The following is a 19,195-nucleotide window of genomic DNA, read 5'->3' on the forward strand; positions in this document are numbered from 1 at the left end:
CTGCTTCGTGTGCCCCGAAAAGCCACCAGAGCCAAGCGCTCAACAGAGCCAAGCACGTCTAGGAGACGAGGGGACTTGTCAGGAATGCTCATGTGTGAGCGTTTTGTGACAAGAACCGCGGGACGTGAGCGAGCTGGGGCTCTGAGGGTCTCAGCGGCTCAGCCCTGAGTGCGGACCTGGCTAAGATGGGCGGAGCCCCCAGTGCCAAGGCCGGGGGTGCTGGGACACCCCCCCACCCCGCACCCGAGTGCTCTGAGGGGGCGAGAGGGGTTGGAGAAGGAGGCAGCTGCCCCTGGAGAGCTGAAGAGGCATTTACCCAAATAGCCAGGACCGCATAAATGTGCCTGAAAACAAACAAACTGAGAGGGAAGAAAAGAGAAATAAGCAACAACTGTAAAAAACCGTGGGATGTTTTTCTCCATTCTCAGAACACCAAGGTAAATAGCATCACTTTTTATAGCACACAGTTCAGCTGGCTCTAGGAGAAGCGGCCCGCTGACTCTCAGCTGGTTCCCAGGTAGTGAAAGGGGCTGTTCTGGCCTCCCGGCCTCCAGCCCTCCACCCCTCCCTCGTCCCCACCCCACGGATTCTCTTTCTTGCTGTCTCCCCTCCCTCTCCGCCCACTCTGCCTCCTCTCCCACCCTCTCCCTCCTCATTTTCCTTCTCTTCTCCCGAGAGCTGCATGATATCTAGTGGGCTGCCCTGGGAGAAGCGTCACCACAGCAAAATCCATTCGGGCGGGTGTTCTGACCTAGATTCAAGGGTCTCCAGTCCCGGTGCAGCACTCGGAATAAATTCAGAGGCCCAAGGAAACAGGATCAGCTTTCAAATGAGAGGTCCAGTTGTGGGATTCTAGCCCAAGCCCAGCTCCACACCTAGGGGAAGGGGGGACAATGGGGGCGCGTAGTGATGGTGGTGAGTGGGTTAAGAGGCTTCTTCAGTGAGGAAAGCCACACCATGGATCGAGGCTCCTGTGTGTCTGACACACACACACATGCTTTCTATCTATCTATCTATCCTGTGGTTCTAAACAGAAATTGAACAGTTTATTGCAAAATTCAGTGAGCCATGTGCTTATACAATTAGTACTCTCTTCCTCTCCCCTTTCCCTTCCCTTCCCTTCATTTGTCACTTCCTTCCCTCCCTCCGTCTTTCCTTCCTCCCTCCCTCCTTCCCTCCTTTCCTCCTTCCTTTCCTCTTTCCTTCCTATCTCCTTCCTTCCTTCCCTCCTTCCCTCCCTCTTTTCTTCCTTCCTCCCTCCCTCCTTCCCCCCTCCCTCCCTCTTTCCTTCCTCCCTCCTTCCGTCTTCCCTCCCTCCCTCCTTCCTTCCTTTCCTCTTTCCTTCCTACCGCCTTCCTTCCCTCTGTCCTTCCCTCCTTCCTTTTTTCCTTCCTCCCTCCCTCCTTTCTACCTTCCTCCCTCCCTCCTTTCTTCCTTCCTTCCTACCTCCCTCCTTCCCTCCTTCCTTCCCTCCCTCCTTCCTTTTTTCTTTCCTCCCTCCCTCCCTCCTTTTTCCTTCCTCCCTCCCTCCTTTCTTCTTTCCTCCCTCCCTTCTTTCTTCCTTCCTTCCCCCCTCCCTCCTTCCCTCTTTCCTTCCTCCCTCCTTCCTTCCCTCCTTCCTTTCCTCTTTCTTTTCTCCTTCCTTCCTTCCTTCCTTCCTTCCTTCCTTCCTTCCTTCCTTCCTTCCTCTTTCCTTCCTTCTTCCTTCCCTCCCTCCCTCCCTTCGTTCCTTCCTTCCTTCCTTCCTCTACCTGAAACTCTTCCCACTCCCCCATGCCAGCCCACCCAGAGAAGGACAGTTCCGTTAGAGAGCTAACTTTTAGAAAGCCAACTCTAGGAGGAAACAAATTCTTCCTGTGGCCAGATTGACTCCTTGTAGCCAGTGTAGGCTTAGACTGTGGGTGGGGTGGGGGTGAGTTGATGTGCCTACAAGCATCCCCGGAGTCTGTGCACTGCCAGGAGCCCACACGTGACTATCCATTCCATCAGATGACTCTATAGGAATTCGTGTATGAGATTTGCAGCCCAGCAAGAAGCCTCTTATGGCCAGAGACCACAGGCTCCCCCACACTGGCCAGCCCACAAGGGATCAGCACCTCTCAGAATGCTTGTTGGGAGTCGCTGGTCTGGGGGACACATCTGCAGATGGAACCACTGTGGCTGAGCATGTGTGTCTCTTGGAAGGTACCAGATGCTCCTGACTCTTCTCCCAGATGTTGTTTAATCTCCACTCCTGTCAGATGTCTACTGGCCTTCCTCTGCTTCTGTGTCCTTTCAATAACTGGGATTATCAAAGTCTGTTTTTCCCCCTTCCAAAGGGCTGTGAAATTAGATACCTCTATTGTTTTGTCTCCATAAAACTGTGGTCCCTGAAAGCTGGGAAGCCTCTAAGATACTGTCTGGTTCTACATTCTCATGAGGTCCTGGCAAGGGAAGGGAGTTCCTCAGGCCACCCGGCCACTTAGCAGCAGAACTGGCATTGGAATCCAGTACTCAGGCCTCCCAGGGCAAAGCAGGTTCCTCTTCATCTGAAGTTTCAAGATGCCTGCCACACTGGCCCGATGAGGCCACAGACAACGTGGATTTGCCCCCCGTTAATCCTCTTCTGTAATTAGTTGCCAACATGTAAACGTCAGGAGTGTTCATAGTAAAGACATCGGCAGATTGGAGACACGATGGGGTCGGTGCCGTGGGCCACCTGCGCCAGTAGTGACCTGCTGCTCAGCCAGCCGCCCCTCCCTCGGGCGCCCCGCACAACGCGCTGCTGTCCCCACCCTGCAGGCATCTGACGGGGCCTCATCACCCCTGGGCCACTGCCTCTGGCTTCTAGGATTCCAGGGTTCAAGAGCCTTTCAGGATTCCCTTCCAGTAGTCGCTGCATTCCCCGGAAGGGAAAAAGGAGCCCTATCTTCATCGCTGTCTCAGTCTCCCTTCCCAGTGACCCTGCAGCGCTGGGAAGGTGCCACGAGTGTCTTCCATTCATTTCCAGTGTGGACATGCTGACTTTTCTGTGGTCTCCATCTGAGGTAACCCACAGTGATGTATAAACAGGGATTATTATTATCCCCCTTCCCCATGGCGTAGCTACAGGACTTGGGCCAAGAGTCAAGGGACACAGCCAGGAACGGGACCCTCAGCAGCCCTTCCAGTGCTGGTCTTTTGGATCCTGGTTGAGCAGTTTTGGATCCTGTTATGCATGACTGGGGGCCATTTCCCTGGGCAGAGGGGACAGCAGTTGGGGGTTGGCTATTGAATCACTGAACGATATACCTTTATACGAAACTTGAGTCTATAAGTAAACATATTAAATATATATATATATATATATATATATATATATATATATATATATGGAAAAAATATTTACATATCTTTGTATGGGGGATGTGTGTCTCCTCCTTTACCCACCTGTGAGAATTTCATTGATAAAAGCCCCTTCCCCCATCCCTTGGATTAGCCAACTTACTCCGAGAAGTGTCTTCTTTTTTTCTTTCTTATTTTTGTTGCCCATCATGGGTATTAAATCGTTCCCCCATTTTTTAAAGACTTTTTTTTTAATGTATTTATTTATTTTTTGAGACAGAGAGAGCACAGGTGGAGGAGGGGCAGAGAGGAGAGACAGAACCCCAAGCAGGCTCTGCACCATCAGTGCAGAGCCCAATGAGGGGCTTGAACCCATGAACCATGAGATCATGACTTGAGCCGAGATCAAGAGTTGGGCACTGAACAGACTGAGCCACCCAGGAGCCTCACCCGCCCCCTTTTTAAAATGAAGACAGAGGTTTTTCTTTTCTCCTTGTTTTGATTTTTGTTTTTGTGTTTTAGAAATGACAGGGCCGTGTCAGGGAGTTATTTGGGAGGGGTATTTGGGGTAATGTTTATCATTTTTGGACAACGTGTTCATACAACCCTTCCAGCTGATGGGAATGCAGAGAAGAGCAGGGGCTTAGGGGACAGGCCGGCACAACAGCACTGACATTCTGTCCATACAGAGCGCCTTTGGCCAGCCAGCTAAACTCACTGAGTCTCACTTTCCTCTTCTTGAAAATGGGAGTAATTGTACTACCTCAAGAAGTTATGGTGAGGATGCACATCAGGTGATGTAGGTAAAACACAGGGGCTCATACCTGGCACGGATTCCCTTCCCTTCCCCCTTTCTCCCTGTTTTGAAGCCTGTGAGCCAGGCATGCACAGATGTGCTGAAAAAGCAGGGATGCCTCAGTCCTCACAGTGTTCTCTGGAGGACACTAATCCAGAAATGACACACTGGAAAAGGTTATCAGAATTTGGAAAATGATGTGTGTCTTAGCCCCTCCTGGAAATCCACATCAAGGTTCTGAGAAGTCCTGCAATTAAAAAAAAAAAAAAGAAAAGAAAAGAAAACTGACTTCTCATGAATCCAATGCTACCCTATTCATTTGGCCATGAAACCTTTTGGTCAGATAACTCATGTACCAGGGGATATTTTCCTTCTACAGCAGAGAGAGCCAGAGAAACCATCTCCTCTTGCCAATATCATAGTTTCCAAAGCATTTCTTGTGCATGGGCCTTTCTATTATACAAACACACTGAGCTCCATCCTGTCCCGGACCTTTGCGTGTGTTCTTTACTCTGCCTGGGATTCCCTCTGCTCCACACCTCTGCTTGGCTTATCCCTTCATTTCATCCAGGTCAGTTCTTATGTCCCCTCTTCATGGAGGCTTCCTCCCCCTGACCCATCTGCACATGGTGCCTTTCCCCCAACCCCCAACAGTCGTCCTCTATAATTTCCTCGTTAGTGCCCTTTCTGTGCCTGAAATAGGCTTCTTTATGACTTTTCTGGGGTGCATGTCCTTCTTCCTCAAAGACACAGGTGGCAGGAATTTTCATGTATCCACAGGGTTTACAACAGTGTCTGGTGTGCATCGAGGCCCCCACCCAAGGTCTGTGGAATAGATGAATGAGTGGCTGACCTGTCACCCTGTTGATACTCTTGAGAGAGAAATTGGCTTCTTACTTCCATTTTACGGAGGAGAACACTGAGGCTCAGTGTACTATGTAACTTTCCAAGGTTAACGATAAGGGGCATTCCTGGATGTAGAGGCCGGATTTGCCCAGTTCCTAAGTCCTGTGCCTTTTCCATTGTAGGAAATCCATTGTTTCAGTTTATCCCTTTTCTTACAAGGAACATTAATGTGCAGAGACATGGGGGTGGGGGGCAGGTACAGGCTGCTTTTACCTTTGTGGCCCCATAGCCCGGAGCAGCCCGGAGCCCCCTGGCCGTCATCCTGGGAGCACAGAGCGAGCATGGCCGCACTGTAAGGCATAGGTCAGAAGACTAGCTCAGGAGCTGGTAGCTTACAGAGTAAATCTATTTAAATTGGAACCATGTGGCTCTTGCCCCCGGCGCTTACACACCGTGAACAGATGCATTGTTTGGTGTCAGAGCCCTTGCGTTGACTCCAGAGTTATAGTCTCTTAGAGGCCTCCACATGGCACAATGCAGGGAAGACTGTCGGGGGTGGGGTGGGGGGGTAGAAAGGAGGGCGGAGAATCGAATATCTCAGCAAGTGTCACTTAATCCCTCTCACGCGTTGCCTTTGGGAAGGGGGTTATGTGGGGATTGCAAAGCCCGCGTGGGTGTGGGTCTAAAGCCTCAAACGCTTCCCTTTTCCGAGTATTTTAAAAAGTGAATTTGTGATGTTTGGAGGCTGTTAGCTCATACCCCCACCCTTACCCCACCCCTTGATTCTCCCCATACTTCTGAGCAGGACATAGAGCATGGAGATGGGTAGCTATCTTCCTGTAAAACCCTCAGTGGTCCCCTCCTGAAATGGGGACCAAGAGAAAAAAAATTGTGAATTTCTTCTTAAGCTGGTTTGGCCACCACTTACTCCCTGTCTCCTAGATAAACACAGGAAAGTGAAAGCCTTGAGGCTCTGAGTGCACATCTAGACCTAGCTCTCTGTGCACACCCTGTGGCCGTCATTGGTGTGGACATAGTCAGAGAGGCAAACATTAGAGAAAACTGCCCCCTACAAGCTTTCTGTGTTCCCGGTGAACGTCTCAGCCTCCTCAAAGTGCTTAACAGCAATTGCGAGACCCACCCCCACCCCCCGCCACTTGTTTCTTGCTACTAAGAAGCACCTACCATATGCAAAGCATCTTTATCACAGTGCAGAGTACCCCAAGATGAAACAGGCATTATCTCTACCCTCAGCAAAGTTCTAGTCCAGGTGAGGGGCAAGGTTGACAACAAGGACTTTGGAGCCACACATCTGGGTGGGAAGTTACAGAAGTAACTTGATCTCACTGGTCCCCGATTTTTCCAGCTATAAAATGAATAACACTTAGCTCATAGGGGTGTTGTGAGCATGGAGTGAGCTCATGTACATAAGCAATCAGTGAATAGTCGCTAAAGTTACTGAGTGTCTGTGTAACAGTAAACATAAGGGGAAAGACCATGCAGTACAGGGATTTTATATTTCCATTTCCTTAAGGATTAGCACACATTCCAGCACATGGTGGGTACCCGGACCCCATGCTTTCAATGCATGAAGCGTGAGGCCAGTCAGAGAAAGGAGGGCAGAAGGCCTGCCAGGGATCTCCCCTGGGAACACAGGGACTACAGGGGAAATTTTCCTATACAAATTTACATGTGGGTAGAATTCAAATCGACAGCAAGATTAGAAGAGCAGCCACACCAAGAAGCAAGGCATAATCATTGAACAGCTTTACTGACAATCCAGAAGTCACCTTACAGTTTATAAAAGACTTCTACAATCAGCACCTCAGTTGGGTCTCATGACCCTATGGGTTGGCCAAATCTGAGAGTGCTCTGAAGCTCAGAGAGGTGATGTACCTTGCCCAAAGTCACACAGCTTCTAGGCTATAGAGCACAGACTTGTTTATACCATTAGCTGCCAGTTAGGGAGTGTCTTTACATGCCGGGAATTCTGCTCTGTGCCTTTCCTGACCTATCTGATTTCTCACCACCGCCCTCGAAAGTGAGTATTGTTACAGAATACGAAGAGTCTGCTGTGCGTCTTTGGTGCCTGGCACATGAGAGACTCAGTGTGTACTTGCTGTGATCATTATGCCTATTTCACAGATGGAAAAACCGAGGTTCTGTGAGGTTTGAAGATGAATAACACAGACAGCTCTCTGCCACGTTTGAACCCTGGCTTCTCTGTTTCCATAAACCATGCCCTGTGATACACTGTGGCCCCTGCCTCCAGAGTCTTCCTCACCAAAGCCGGCACCTCTCCCTCTCCTCTGTCTCAGCTCCCAAAAGTTTGGAGGGGGACGCCTTGAGCTTTTTACCTCCAGCTGGCATGCAGTCATCCTGCAGGGAAACTCCCTCTGACCCTCCTGTTCCTTTCCTCCCCAGCTGTGTGCACTTCGCATGTGAGGCCGCTGACTGCCCAGAGCTGGCGGTGGAGAACGCCTCTCTCAACTGCTCCAGCAGCGACCGCTACCATGGCGCCCGGTGTACCGTGAGCTGCCGGACAGGCTACGTGCTCCAGATCCAGCGGGATGACGAGCTCATCAAGAGCCAGGTGTGCACAGGTGCTGGGCTCAGGGTCCCCTCTCCAGCCCGGGAGAGGCCGACCGGGCGGTGAGCGTGTCCCCTGCTGAATCCCCAGCACTTCAGACAGTGCTGCCACACAGGAGATACTTTGTAAATATGTGTGGATTGAATGAGTCAACCCACCGGTCCGGAATTTCTAAGACAATGGTTCCCGTGCAAGGTAGCGTTCCACACAACCTGTATCGGAGTCTTTGTGAGGGTTACAAACCTGTGGAACCAGAGGCTGAGCATTTTGGAATGACATCCTCCCAGGCAGAGCTCTGCTTCAGTTGAGGGGGCTGCTTTGGAAAGAGGTGAGCCCTCCGACAATGAGGTGTTCGCTCATTCATGGTAATTGTAAAACAGATTGTAACACATCTGTTCGCCAGGAACCAGATGCTGTACTAGGTGCTAGAGAGAGGAAAAAAAAATGTCACTAAGATAAACCTAGTTCCTTCTCTTCAGGAGCCTAGTGACTGTTGCCGGGAGCAGACAAGGAGTGAGGAATGACTTCACAGTGTGAGAAACACGGGTAAAGGCAAGTGCAGGGTGTGGTAGAAGCCCAGAGGGCCTCACCCTGGAAGAAGTGGCTTGAAAACCACCGGGTAGATAGGCACCAGGGTGTGTGGCTGGGGAGGGAGAAATCGGTGCTCTGTGCACAGGCAGAAATGGCGGATGGAAGTCTGTTGGTGAGAAACAGCATGCCGCAGACCGATTCTTTCTTTCCAGAACTCGTCCAAGCAATGAGGCTGGGGGGCGGGCAAGCAAGATCCACCAGTGTGAGGCCCTGTTAGGTTGGTCAGGAAGTTTGAGGTTTATCTTTATCGGGGCAGCAGGGAGCTGTTGAAGAAGGTGATGTGGTCAGATCATGGTTGATAAAGGTCGTCTGGCTGCCCACTCGGTGGTGGCTTGGAGTCTGGCGTTGACACTGGTCACAGGGAGAGCCCTCAGGAGTCATGAGAGGAGCTCGTGGAAGAGGGAGGTGTGCTGCCCAAGGGGAATGGCCGTGGGTGGATCTGAGATGCGGCAGGATGTTGCTTCAGCCACGTGCCGCCGTGGGATCTCAGGTGGCTGTGGGGAGTGGGGTGAGGGGGCCGTGAAGCCATGAGATCTGAGGGTGCCAGGGCCTCTGTCACTAGATGCAGCCTTTCCCAGGACCCTGCCAGCAGGCGTCACCTTCATGCTGAAGGCACATAGCATACACTACTTGTCTATGAGAGACCTTTGTGTAGAGCTTCTGGGCTTGAACAGAGTCCCACGTGGGAGCCCCGGAGCCCTCGATCACTTGTCTTAGACACCTACTTCCTCGTGTCAGACACGGCAGGTCTGAACTCCTGTGGAAACAATTAGGCTGTTTTGGCAGCAAAGGACCTCTGCTCCCTTTGATGTGTGCTTAGGAGGGGAAAAATGTCCTTTGCTTTTAAGATCCCAGATCAACATTTGGCATCCTCAGTCCCCTGGGATCTGGCGGCTCCCTCCTTGAATGGCAGCCTGCGGGCTGCTGATGGCAGTCCCTCCCTTGGCTCTGGAGCTTGGCCTCACCCTTCCACCCGCGCATCCCTGCCATCTTCTGGTTTGGTTCAAATCCCTGCCGACTCTTTTCGCTTGTCCCAGGCTTGTTCCTTGTTTATGTCTATCTCTCTCAACTACTGAACCATCAGATCTCAGAGCAGGGAGTGGCTCTTAGAGCAATCCTTGGGTTCAGTGCGAGCGGGCAAGCTCAGGTCAGGAGAGGGACCTGCCCATAGACTCAGCACAAAGGAATCACATCCGGGCCTCCGGTATCCCAGGGCTATGCCTACTCTGTACCACACAGAACAAGAGGCTCCCTATTACCTCCTGCAGAGCCAAGAAAAGATACAAAGACCAAGAGCCAGCGACCCACTGTTGTGCCATATTTCACAGGCTATTTCAGGAAAGAAGTCGTCAGGCTCCAAGAGGTCTGAGTCTTAAGATTCTCATCAACACAATGGGAATACTAATCCGGGAGACTTTCCAGGGAGCAGTTAAGAGTGCAGCCTTTAGTTCGAGTCCCATGTATCCTCTTTACGGCTGTGTAACTTGGAGCCAATCAATGTCTCTGAGCCTCAGTGTCTGCATCTGGAGAATGGGAACTGAGACACCAAATCCAAACAGTTGTGGGGGTCGTCAAAAGTGAGCTGAAGCAGCGACCTCCTGGAGCCAGGATGAGACTCTGAGCTGTCGCTGGGGGAAAAGAGGGTCTTCCGACCTGCGGGATTCTGTCTGCATGCCCTTACCGTGCCCACCTCTGCCTTTCAGACGGGACCCAGCGTCATGGTGACCTGCACCGAGGGCAAGTGGAACAAGCAGGTGGCGTGTGAGCCAGTGGACTGTGGCGTCCCGGACCAGCATCACGTCTACGCCGCGTCCTTCTCCTGCCTTAAAGGCACCACCTTTGGTAGCACGTGCTCCTTCCAATGCCGTCACCCTGCGCAATTGAAAGGTATCGAGGGCCCTTTGGCTCTGCTTGGCCCTGCTTCCTGTGTGGGAAACCCAGAGGCTGCCTCCAGGCCCTCCCCTGGGTCTCCAACACTTTCAAGGGCTGGATGGGGTTTATCTGCTCCTCTGATTTCCCTCCACCGGTGCAGTTTATGGAAACTGCCTGGCTGTGCAGCCGAGGAGAAAGTAGAGTGGGGATAAATATGACAAGTCTCACAGAAAAGAAGAGAGAGGGCAGGGATAAGGGAGGGAGGAGGAAAAAAGATTCTAAGAAAGTAGCATTTGGAAGTGACGTGACTAGTTCACCGGATAGGATTAGGGCCCAGTAAGCCTAAGAGATAAGTATTATTATTCCCATGTTATTTCCAGTGGAGGAAATCGAGCCTCAGAGAGGTTAAAGAACTTGCCTGAGGCCACACTCTCTGGGCTGGGATCCACGTTGGTGTCTGTCACCAAAGCCGCAGATCATCCTTAAGAAGGGCCAGCTGAGAGAGGAGCAGGTGTGAGTGGGGAGCACTTGCTGGGATCCGGGATCTCCTGGGCAACATCGGGGTGTTGAGGCGAGTGAGGCATAATCAGGCTTCCTGAAGAAGAGGCCACATCTTGGAAATGGAGAAGAGGCCGGCCTGGGTGACCTAGAATGTCAGGACTAGAAGGGTTCTCAGAGCTCTTGGAATAAGTGCTTATTTGGAAACATGATAAAACTGAGGTCCAGTGAGAGGAAGGAAGGAACATGTACAAAATCACAGAGCAAGCTAGTGGTGTTTTCAGAACCAATGCCCTTGGCTTCCAGTTGGAATACTGGGTTTTAACATGCACACGATCTCCAAGTTATGATGCTTCAAGTTACAATTCTTCAACGGTGCAAAAGGCGGCATGCATTCAGTAGAAACCGTGCTTGGAATTCTGAATTTTGATCTTCTCCTGGGCTAGCAGGATGTTATCTGACACAGCTTGTGGTGCTGGGCATAGTACCTTGCAACTGATACCTATACAACCACTCTGTCCCCGCGCAGCCATTCTGTCTGCCGCCATCAGCATAGTATTCAAGAAATTGCATGAGGTATTGGTCATGTTATTAGAACATAGGCTTTGCGTTAGATGATTTTGCCCCACTTTGTAGGCTAATGTAAATGTTCGGAGCATGTCTAAGGTAGACCTGCTAAGCTAGGATGTTCAGTAGGTTAGGAATACAAGTGTATTTTTGACTTACAATGTTTTCAATGTGTGTTGGGTTTATCAGGATGTGACCTGTCGTATGTTGAGGAAGATCTGTATACCCATTTCTCAGAGGTGCCAGGATCCTCTCCTTTGCTTATTTTATCAGAGGGAACATTGTCCCTTTATGAGACACCCAAAATGATATTTCACTCAAGCATGGGTCCTCCCTCAGATGGGTCCTGCCACGAAACATAGGTCCTACCATCATTCCACTGAGTGGGGATAAGTGGACTTCCATGGGATGCAGGGGGATTGGCATGAGGTCTATGAATTCCCTTGAACTTATATGTAATGTTATGTATTCATGAGTTGCAGGCATTTTGGTGATTGGAGAGGGTCAATAGTTTCCCCAAATTTTCAGGGGGAAGCAGAGTTTCCAACGATTACTGGACATGAGTTCCTGGAGGGCAGTGGCTGTGGCTAATCCATGTTCACATCTGCTGTCAACAAGCCCAGAACCTGCACTTAATAAGACACAACAGAGTGTTTTGACTGGATGGCTGGATAAATTGATAAAAGTAATATTGCAGGAAATGTTTAAGAAATGAATGAAAGAGCAAGCAATATCACTAAAATACCCCAAAAGAAAAACAGGAAGCACTGATGGGATGCACCCTTTGGGTCCCCTCATTTTTAACCCAACATGATTTGAGTAAAGAAGCTATAGCCATTTCATGCGAGGTATTCGAAAGACATAGGCTGGGGAGAGGTGAAGAGACAGTGGAAATTGTAAGCCCCCCACCTTTCAGGCTGTCTGAGCCCTTCCCTTGGCCTAGATGTGGCGTGTGTTAATAACTCCAGCCCAAGAAATCACACTTCTCCTCTCAATCAGGGGCCTCTGGGAAGCAGCAGTGTGCAAATTAGCATTGATTATTATAGCCCCCATTGTGGCTAATAATGGTTCTTAAAGTGATTCAGACCCTTCTGCTGCTCCTCTGCTGACTATGTTAGAAGGGGGGTGACCCCGCTGTGGAGATGAGGCCCAGAGGGACCACCATTTTGATAGTTGGTGATCCCAACTTTGTTCTTCTCCGGAGAATGCAGAGAAGCATTTCTCCATGACACATCTGTGAGGGTGTGGGAGGCAGTAAGGACTGGGTGGAGGTCCAGCTACCTCTCTCTCGAGCTTGTTGATGCCCCTCTTCTCAAGTGAGGGGGTAAGGAGGTGAACAACTTTTCCCTCCATGTTTTGTTTATTTCCCTTCCCTTTCTTCCTTTCATTTTTCCTTTTCTAGCAGTATAATGTAAGCAAAAAGCACACTATCATTAGAATCAGACAGACTGGGATTCCAATTCTGGCTCTGCCCCAGCTGTTGATCTTAGAAGAGCTATTTCATGACTGTGAGCCTCAATACTCTCATCTGTTAAATGAGAGTAGGAGTGTCCACATTGAAGAGTCTAGTTGAGGACTGAAAGATATGGTGTGTATAAAATTCCAGAGCCAGAGAAAGTGCTCAGTGAATACTGAGCCCCTTCCCCAAGGCATCCTTGTGAGAACCTGTGCCATGACCTCTCTCCCAGCCCTGACCTCTTCATCTCACGGAGGCCTTAGTCCTGGGAGCTGTGGAAACAGGTTCCATCCTCCATGTTCCTCCCAGAACCTGGGAGGTAAGTGTTGTCAGACAAGCAGCCACCACCCAGGACAGGCAATTACTAGTGTAGCCCCTGGGAACTGATATAACAAACACTTAACTTTCTATTCCCAGGGAATTTTTCTTGAATATCCCCACTTTCACTTAAATTCTGAGCCCTCTTTAAGATGTACGCAAAATATCCTACAAACCCACAGCCTTAGAGTCACTTCTACTGAAGCACTATACTAAATGAGCATTACAAGCACAGGTAGAACCCACAAAAATGGATGAGAGGAAGTATATTCTAAAGTTCAACAACAACAACAAAACTTCAAAATCATAAATGTTTAATTAAAGAGCTAAAAATGCAACATTACTTATATCACGTCATCAACCTCAACTCAACTGTGTTGGGTGCACTTGACCGTGGAGTGCGGCTTCTGAAGTAAGCATGTCTTGGGGAGCATGGCTGGCTCATGTGGAAGAGCATGGGGCTCTTGATCTCAGGGTTGAGTTTGAGCCCTACGTTGGATGTAGAGACAACTTACGTAAATAATCTTAAAAAAATATTTAAAAAAATAAAGTGAGCACGCCTTCATCCTACAAAGGTCTTTCTCAAAGGTTCACATTGTACTACTGGCTTTTATTGCCTTTTCTGTCTGTTTTGCCTATTTAACCTCAGATTGAAAACTCAGTCTACTTACTTGCTTCCAGAAGATACTCAACATCATTGAGCACTTCCTGATTTCCCAAACATTACCAAATATGGAGATGTAAGCTGAGTGGACAAAGAGAGTGGCCACATCCTATAGCAGTGAACCTTCGTACCTGCTCTCACTCTTTTCCTCACCCCAACTATCTCCCTGCAGAGCCTGTTATGACTTCCCTCGCTGTAGGAATTGCACATTCTCTTTTCTGTCTCAGGAGGAGACCCTTCCTTCTTTCTCAGAAACAGATAGCCAGGCCCTGGAGGGTCCCAATGATCTCATCAGGACATCTTCCCCACAAAAAACAGGGTCACCCTTCCCCTACAAGAGAGATTCTCATACAACTCCTAAGAGAATGCTTCTTTCTCCATCTGTCACCCTGGTGTTTGGGATGGTCAGGGCCCCGGATGGACTAGGATGCCACTGGGTCCGAACCACTGCTGGGTGCTGATGGTAGACCACTACTCAGATTATGCCTGGAGACTTGAGGGTCACAGTGGAGAAGAGATTTGTCCAAGATCACACAGCTGCCTACGAGGCCACTTTTCGACATGAGCAATGCTAAGATGTAATCTGTTAAATGATTCTTCCTTTCTCACTCGTGCTCCACTCTGAGCAGTTGCTCAGGTTTTGAGAGTCAAGCCTGTTCTTACTTGCCAAAGCCCTTTAACCTTTTCTGAAGCCTGTCCCTCAACCCAGAACCCCATTGAAGACTGGAACCTCAGAGCTTGGAGAATCCCAGAGGTCATCAAGGATGATCATTTAATTTGGCGATAGGGAAACTGAGGCCCAAAAGAGGAAGACATTACCATTAGCACTGAGGCCAGAAGGCGGGAGTCCTGACTTTAGATATGACCCTTTGCTGGGCATGCCATGCCCACCAATCTGGTGGAATTATCTACCTTGTGTCTGCCATTTGCATTCCCAAGCCTCTCCTGCATGGCAGGTGTCCAATGTTGCAGGCTCCTTTCTCTCTTCTTGGGAAGTTTTCCATTAGTTGTCTCTGGTGGTGACTGCATCTTAGAACAGCCTCTTTCCTTTGAGTCTAACATGCAGAATGACAAATGGGGCCCCTTGGTAAAGAAATGTGGAAGCAAAGGGCACCATTCTGGACAAGGGGGTAGAGGTTGTGAAATCTTATTGTATGACCAGTTCTTGATTTTGAGATACTCCACTCATCCAAATTCTCCTGATTCCATGACATGTTCTTTGGCTGTGCTCATGGGTAAAAGCTCTGTGGTGGGGTCAAGAGAGCACTTAGGTGGGGTGCCTGGGTGGCTTAGTTGGTTAAGCATCGACTCTTGATTTCAGCTCACAATCTTGTGGTTCGTGAATTCAAGCCCCTCATTGGGTTCTCTGCTTATGGTGCAGAGCCTGCTTGGGATTCTCTCTGTCTCCCTCTCTCTGTCTCTGCCTCTTCCCCCTTGTGCTCTCTCGCTCGCTCGCTCTCTCAAAATAAATAAATAAACAAACAAACAAACAAACAAACATTTAAAAGAGAGAGAGATAGAGAGCACTTAGGAGTCAGACCTGGAGGGAGCCCCAAGATTGAGTGACTCACGTTCCCTTATACTCTGTTTTCTCACCTACAAAATGGGATTGATGACAAATTGGGTTATGAGGAACATCAAGAAGATGGCCCTGATAATTCCTTCTGGGCCTGCCTGATGGACTCAATTCCAAACAGCTATTGGTATAATTCCTTTCAGACATTTAGGAGGAGAACTGGACAATTAAACAATCAAAATGTAATCTGATTCACCTCGGCTGGAGCTATGAGAGCCCAGTTTTCCTGAGCAAATGACATGCTTTCTGGGACTGCCAAGCCCAGCTCAGATTTTCTCTTTGACTCCATGGGGTCTCAGGAGCCTAGGAATGTGCTTTCCGGACTGAAATTGGCAGAGGATGGCATGTTTCTCTTGATGGCTCCATTTCTTTTGCCTCAGCTTTTCCCTCTGACTTGCTGCAGCCTCAGTGCTGGGTGAAGTTCCAGTTGGCTCTTTTTGGAAAAACGACCATCCTGAGATCCTTTATGTCCTTGTTTCCTGTCTCATCTGGCCCAGGACTTTGTACAGAGACCTCTCCTCTATAGTTCCTGTCCTTCTTCCTCTTCCTCCTCTGTATCTTCTGTTAAGGTCTATTTCTTACTAGGAACAAAGAAACTGAATTTCCTCCCAGCTCCAGCAATACTAGCCTTTGGCCGATGCAGCCTCCCAGGGGCTCGTGTGTCCTTTTCCAGTCCATCTAGCTGCATTTGTGTTTTCTCAAAACAATACAGTGGCCAATATTCTTTCACATCCTAAATTGTAGAGCTGCTATGAACTCAAAGACAGCTTTGGCTTAAGGCCAGAGAGGTTAGGTGACTTATTCAGTGTCACATGCAGGTTCATAATAGTTCATGCATTTAACAAATGGATACAAAGGGCCTACTATATGCTTGGCACTAGGCTAGGGTCTGGCACTAAAGGAATGAACAAGGTCCATTCCTTGGCTTCAGGATGCAGGCACCATGTATGACGTACTAAGAAATCAGATGTTAGGTCTCCTGGTACTTCACAACTTATATTCTGCCCTAGGTTAATTTCAGACTTAAAGGTGCTCCCAAAGAGATTTGGTCTTCTGGGTAATCTTTTGAATAAAATAATAAAAACAGGCACATTTCTTTGACAGTACATTTATAATTATTTTAATATTCACTAGAGATTGAAATTTCTTTAGGCACATTTGTAGGTAGGGTGAGCAAGGTTTATTTTCCTGACTTTAAAGATGAACAGATGAGGGGCACCTGGGTGGCTCAGTTAGTTAAGCATCTGTCTCTTGATCTCAGCTTGCATGTCCTTTTCCAGAGATCATCATGCTCCCCCAGGAAACACAGGCAGGGAATGAGATCAGGAGGCATGGACGTGACAGAAGCATCCAGTGTCTCTTTTAGAGCCAGATACTGCTGTGGGCAACCAGAGGCCAATCCCTTTGGGGAACTGTGAGAGACAGAGCAGAATACTCCTCAGAGGTACCGCAGCTCTGGGAACTGGCATGTTAATCCACCAGCTCCATCACTGGTTGAATGCTTCTTCCCAGCAGCACTGTGAGCTTGCCCTATGCACAGGCAGAGCATGCACACATGACCACAACCAAAGGCCTCCAGCACAGGATTGCAGGTACACTAACCATCCTTCAGAATACAGAGGTCAGGGCTAAGGGGATGAGGGCAGGACATGGATAGCATGTGTTATACCCTTTCTTCAATGCCATATAGTAGATATAGAGTAGTGGCTACAGCTGGGCATGGCAATACTGATTCTGTGTCTGCATCTCCTGGATTTTGTTTGTTGTTGGGGTGCGGGCATGTCCATGGTCCTGAACCACCAATTCCTGCTTTAGCATGGTTCTTCTTTTGAATGTGGTACACAGCTAACTCCTATATACCCTCTCCCAGAATTTACGTTTCTGGTTTGCATTCTCTGTGTCTCTGTCTCTGTCTCTCTGTCTCTCTCTCTCTCTCTCTCTCTCTCTCTCTCTCTCTCACACACACACACACACACACACACACACACACATTTCCTCTCTTAAGTAACATTTTGCAATTTTTATGTTATCTTGCCACTAAAGGACCATGACTTTCACTTTATAATTTGCAATGCTGATACGGTATACTTTTAGGAGTCCTAACACTTTTTCCACAGATATTTTATCTTTCCTGGGGAATTCAGAGAGGTCAATTCAGCTTATATCTTTTATAACTCCTCTTATCCCTTCCCTAAAAGTTATAGGAGCCTATAGCTTTTGCTATGCCTGTGTACCCCAAAACACTGCCCCAGTCACAAAAGCAACGCAAAAAGCCGTTTGTAGTCTCTAGTGTTCTAGAAACCTCTCTGCTTCTATGGAAGCCAAATGAATCATCTTTTACTTGATGTAGAAATCTCTATAGTTTGCATTATCACTGTTTATCAACATGCAATCCTTTGTGGAGTTCACGGACACTAGGTTGCCTCGTGTTCACCAGACGGATCACACTGACAGAAGAGGAGAAAGAAGACGATGATTGGGGTCAGGGAGTAAGGAGCCTATAGAAAGAGTGCCCAGCACTGCCTATGTCCTCTTTCTTTTCCTCTTCTCTTCTTTCTCCCTCCTCCTCCTCCTCTTCTTTCTCCCTCCTCTTCCTCTTCTTCCTCCTCTTCCTCTTCTTCCGCCTCCTCCTCCTCTTCCTCTTCTTCCTCCTTCTTCCTCCTCCTCCTCTTTTTCTTCTTCCTCTTCTTCCTCTTCCTCCTCCTCCCCTCCTCCTCCTTCTTCTTCTTCTCCCTCTTCTTCCTTTTCTTCTTCTTCTTCTTCTTCTTCTTCTTCTTCTTCTTCTTCTTCCTCTTCTTCTTCTTCCTCCTCCTCCTCCTCCTCCTCTTCTTCTTCCTCCTCCTCTTCTTCGTCCTCTTCCTCCTCTTCCCCCTCCTCTTCTTCCTCTTCTTCTTCTTCTTCCTCCCCCTCCTCCTCCTCTTCTTCCTCTTCTTCTTCCTCCTCCCCCTCCTCCTCCTCTTCTTCCTCCTCTTCTCCTTCCTCTTCTTTCTTCTTCCTCCTCCTCCTCTTCCTCTTCTTCCTCCTTCTTCCTCTCCCTCCTCCTCCTCCTCCTCTTCTTTGTCTCCCTCTTCTGCTCCCTCTTCTTCTTCTTCTTCTTCCTCTTCTTATTCCTCCTCCTCCTCCTCCTCCTCCTCTTCTTCTTCCTGCTTCTCCTCCTCTTCTTCCCCCTCCTCCTCCTCTTCTTCTTCTTCTTCCTTTTCTTCTTCTTCTTCTTCTTCTTCTTCTTCTTCTTCTTCTTCTTCTTCTTCTTCCTTTATCTGTCTCTGGAGTATCTACTGCCTTCTAGTATACCAAACAGTTTACTTTTTCATATAGTTTATTCAGTTCCTCCCTATCACACTAGAATATAAGCTCCAAGAGGGCTGTGTTTGAGGAGTTTGTCCCACCATACAGAAGAGTAGCTGGCACATAGTCAGCACTGCGTAGATGCTTGTTGGATGAATGAAGGCCTCTGTGCAATTCACATGGGCCCCTCGGATCTGCCGATGAAGGTGAGGTTAGGAGGTATGGAGTGAAGAAGCAAATAAGGAACCTGACAGTACTTTTCTGGACACTTTTCGTAAATGTTTCATTTTGTCTGAAGGAGAGTTGGGGTTTGCCTCTCTCATTTGGCTCTCAGAGAAAAGGGCTCCACTGAACATACGTAGCCAACTTTCCATGGAAAATAATAACACCTTTGTCACTAGACAAAATTGGTTCGAAGCTGCAGTTTGCCTTTTACTAACTGAGGACTCAGTTGGGTCAGCTCACCATCCGAGTCTCTATTTCTCATGGGCCTGCTGCGAGAATAATTGAGTAATGGGTCCATGGCACTCAGGATGTGGTGAAGGTCCATCTCGCCCCATCTTTCCGCCCCTCCAACCTTCACGTCCCCGTAGCCTCCCACGTGCTTCCAGCCCTGCTTGTTAACACCGTCCAGTAATAACTGGGGAGACGAGCATTTCCCCTTGAGAAACCCAGGCTTCAGGTCCATCTCTAATTGTCTTGGGGGAGGTTTTTGTGCATTGACAATATATGACCTGGCAGTGAAAAGCCTAACACCTCGTGTTTTACTTTTATTTGCAACATTCCCCATCAGGCCAGCTTCCCGGTGGCAGTCAGCACGTCTGTTGGAGCTG

General features: G+C 48.9%; 1 protein-coding gene across 1 annotated transcript in view; it reads left to right on the forward strand.

Moving 5' to 3' along the window:
- Positions 1-19,195, forward strand: part of PAPPA (pappalysin 1) — a 244,271-nt gene that overhangs the window by 176,308 nt on the left and 48,768 nt on the right. Inside the window, exons 14-15 of the mRNA XM_086683839.1 lie at positions 7,370-7,538; positions 9,830-10,013. Coding sequence (XP_086539965.1) covers positions 7,370-7,538; positions 9,830-10,013 — 353 coding nt within the window. The remainder of the gene's footprint in view (positions 1-7,369; positions 7,539-9,829; positions 10,014-19,195) is intronic.

This window comes from Puma concolor, chromosome D4 (genome assembly GCF_028749965.1).
Source record: "Puma concolor isolate L17-30 chromosome D4, mPumCon1.1.hap2, whole genome shotgun sequence".
NCBI lineage: Eukaryota > Metazoa > Chordata > Mammalia > Carnivora > Felidae > Puma > Puma concolor.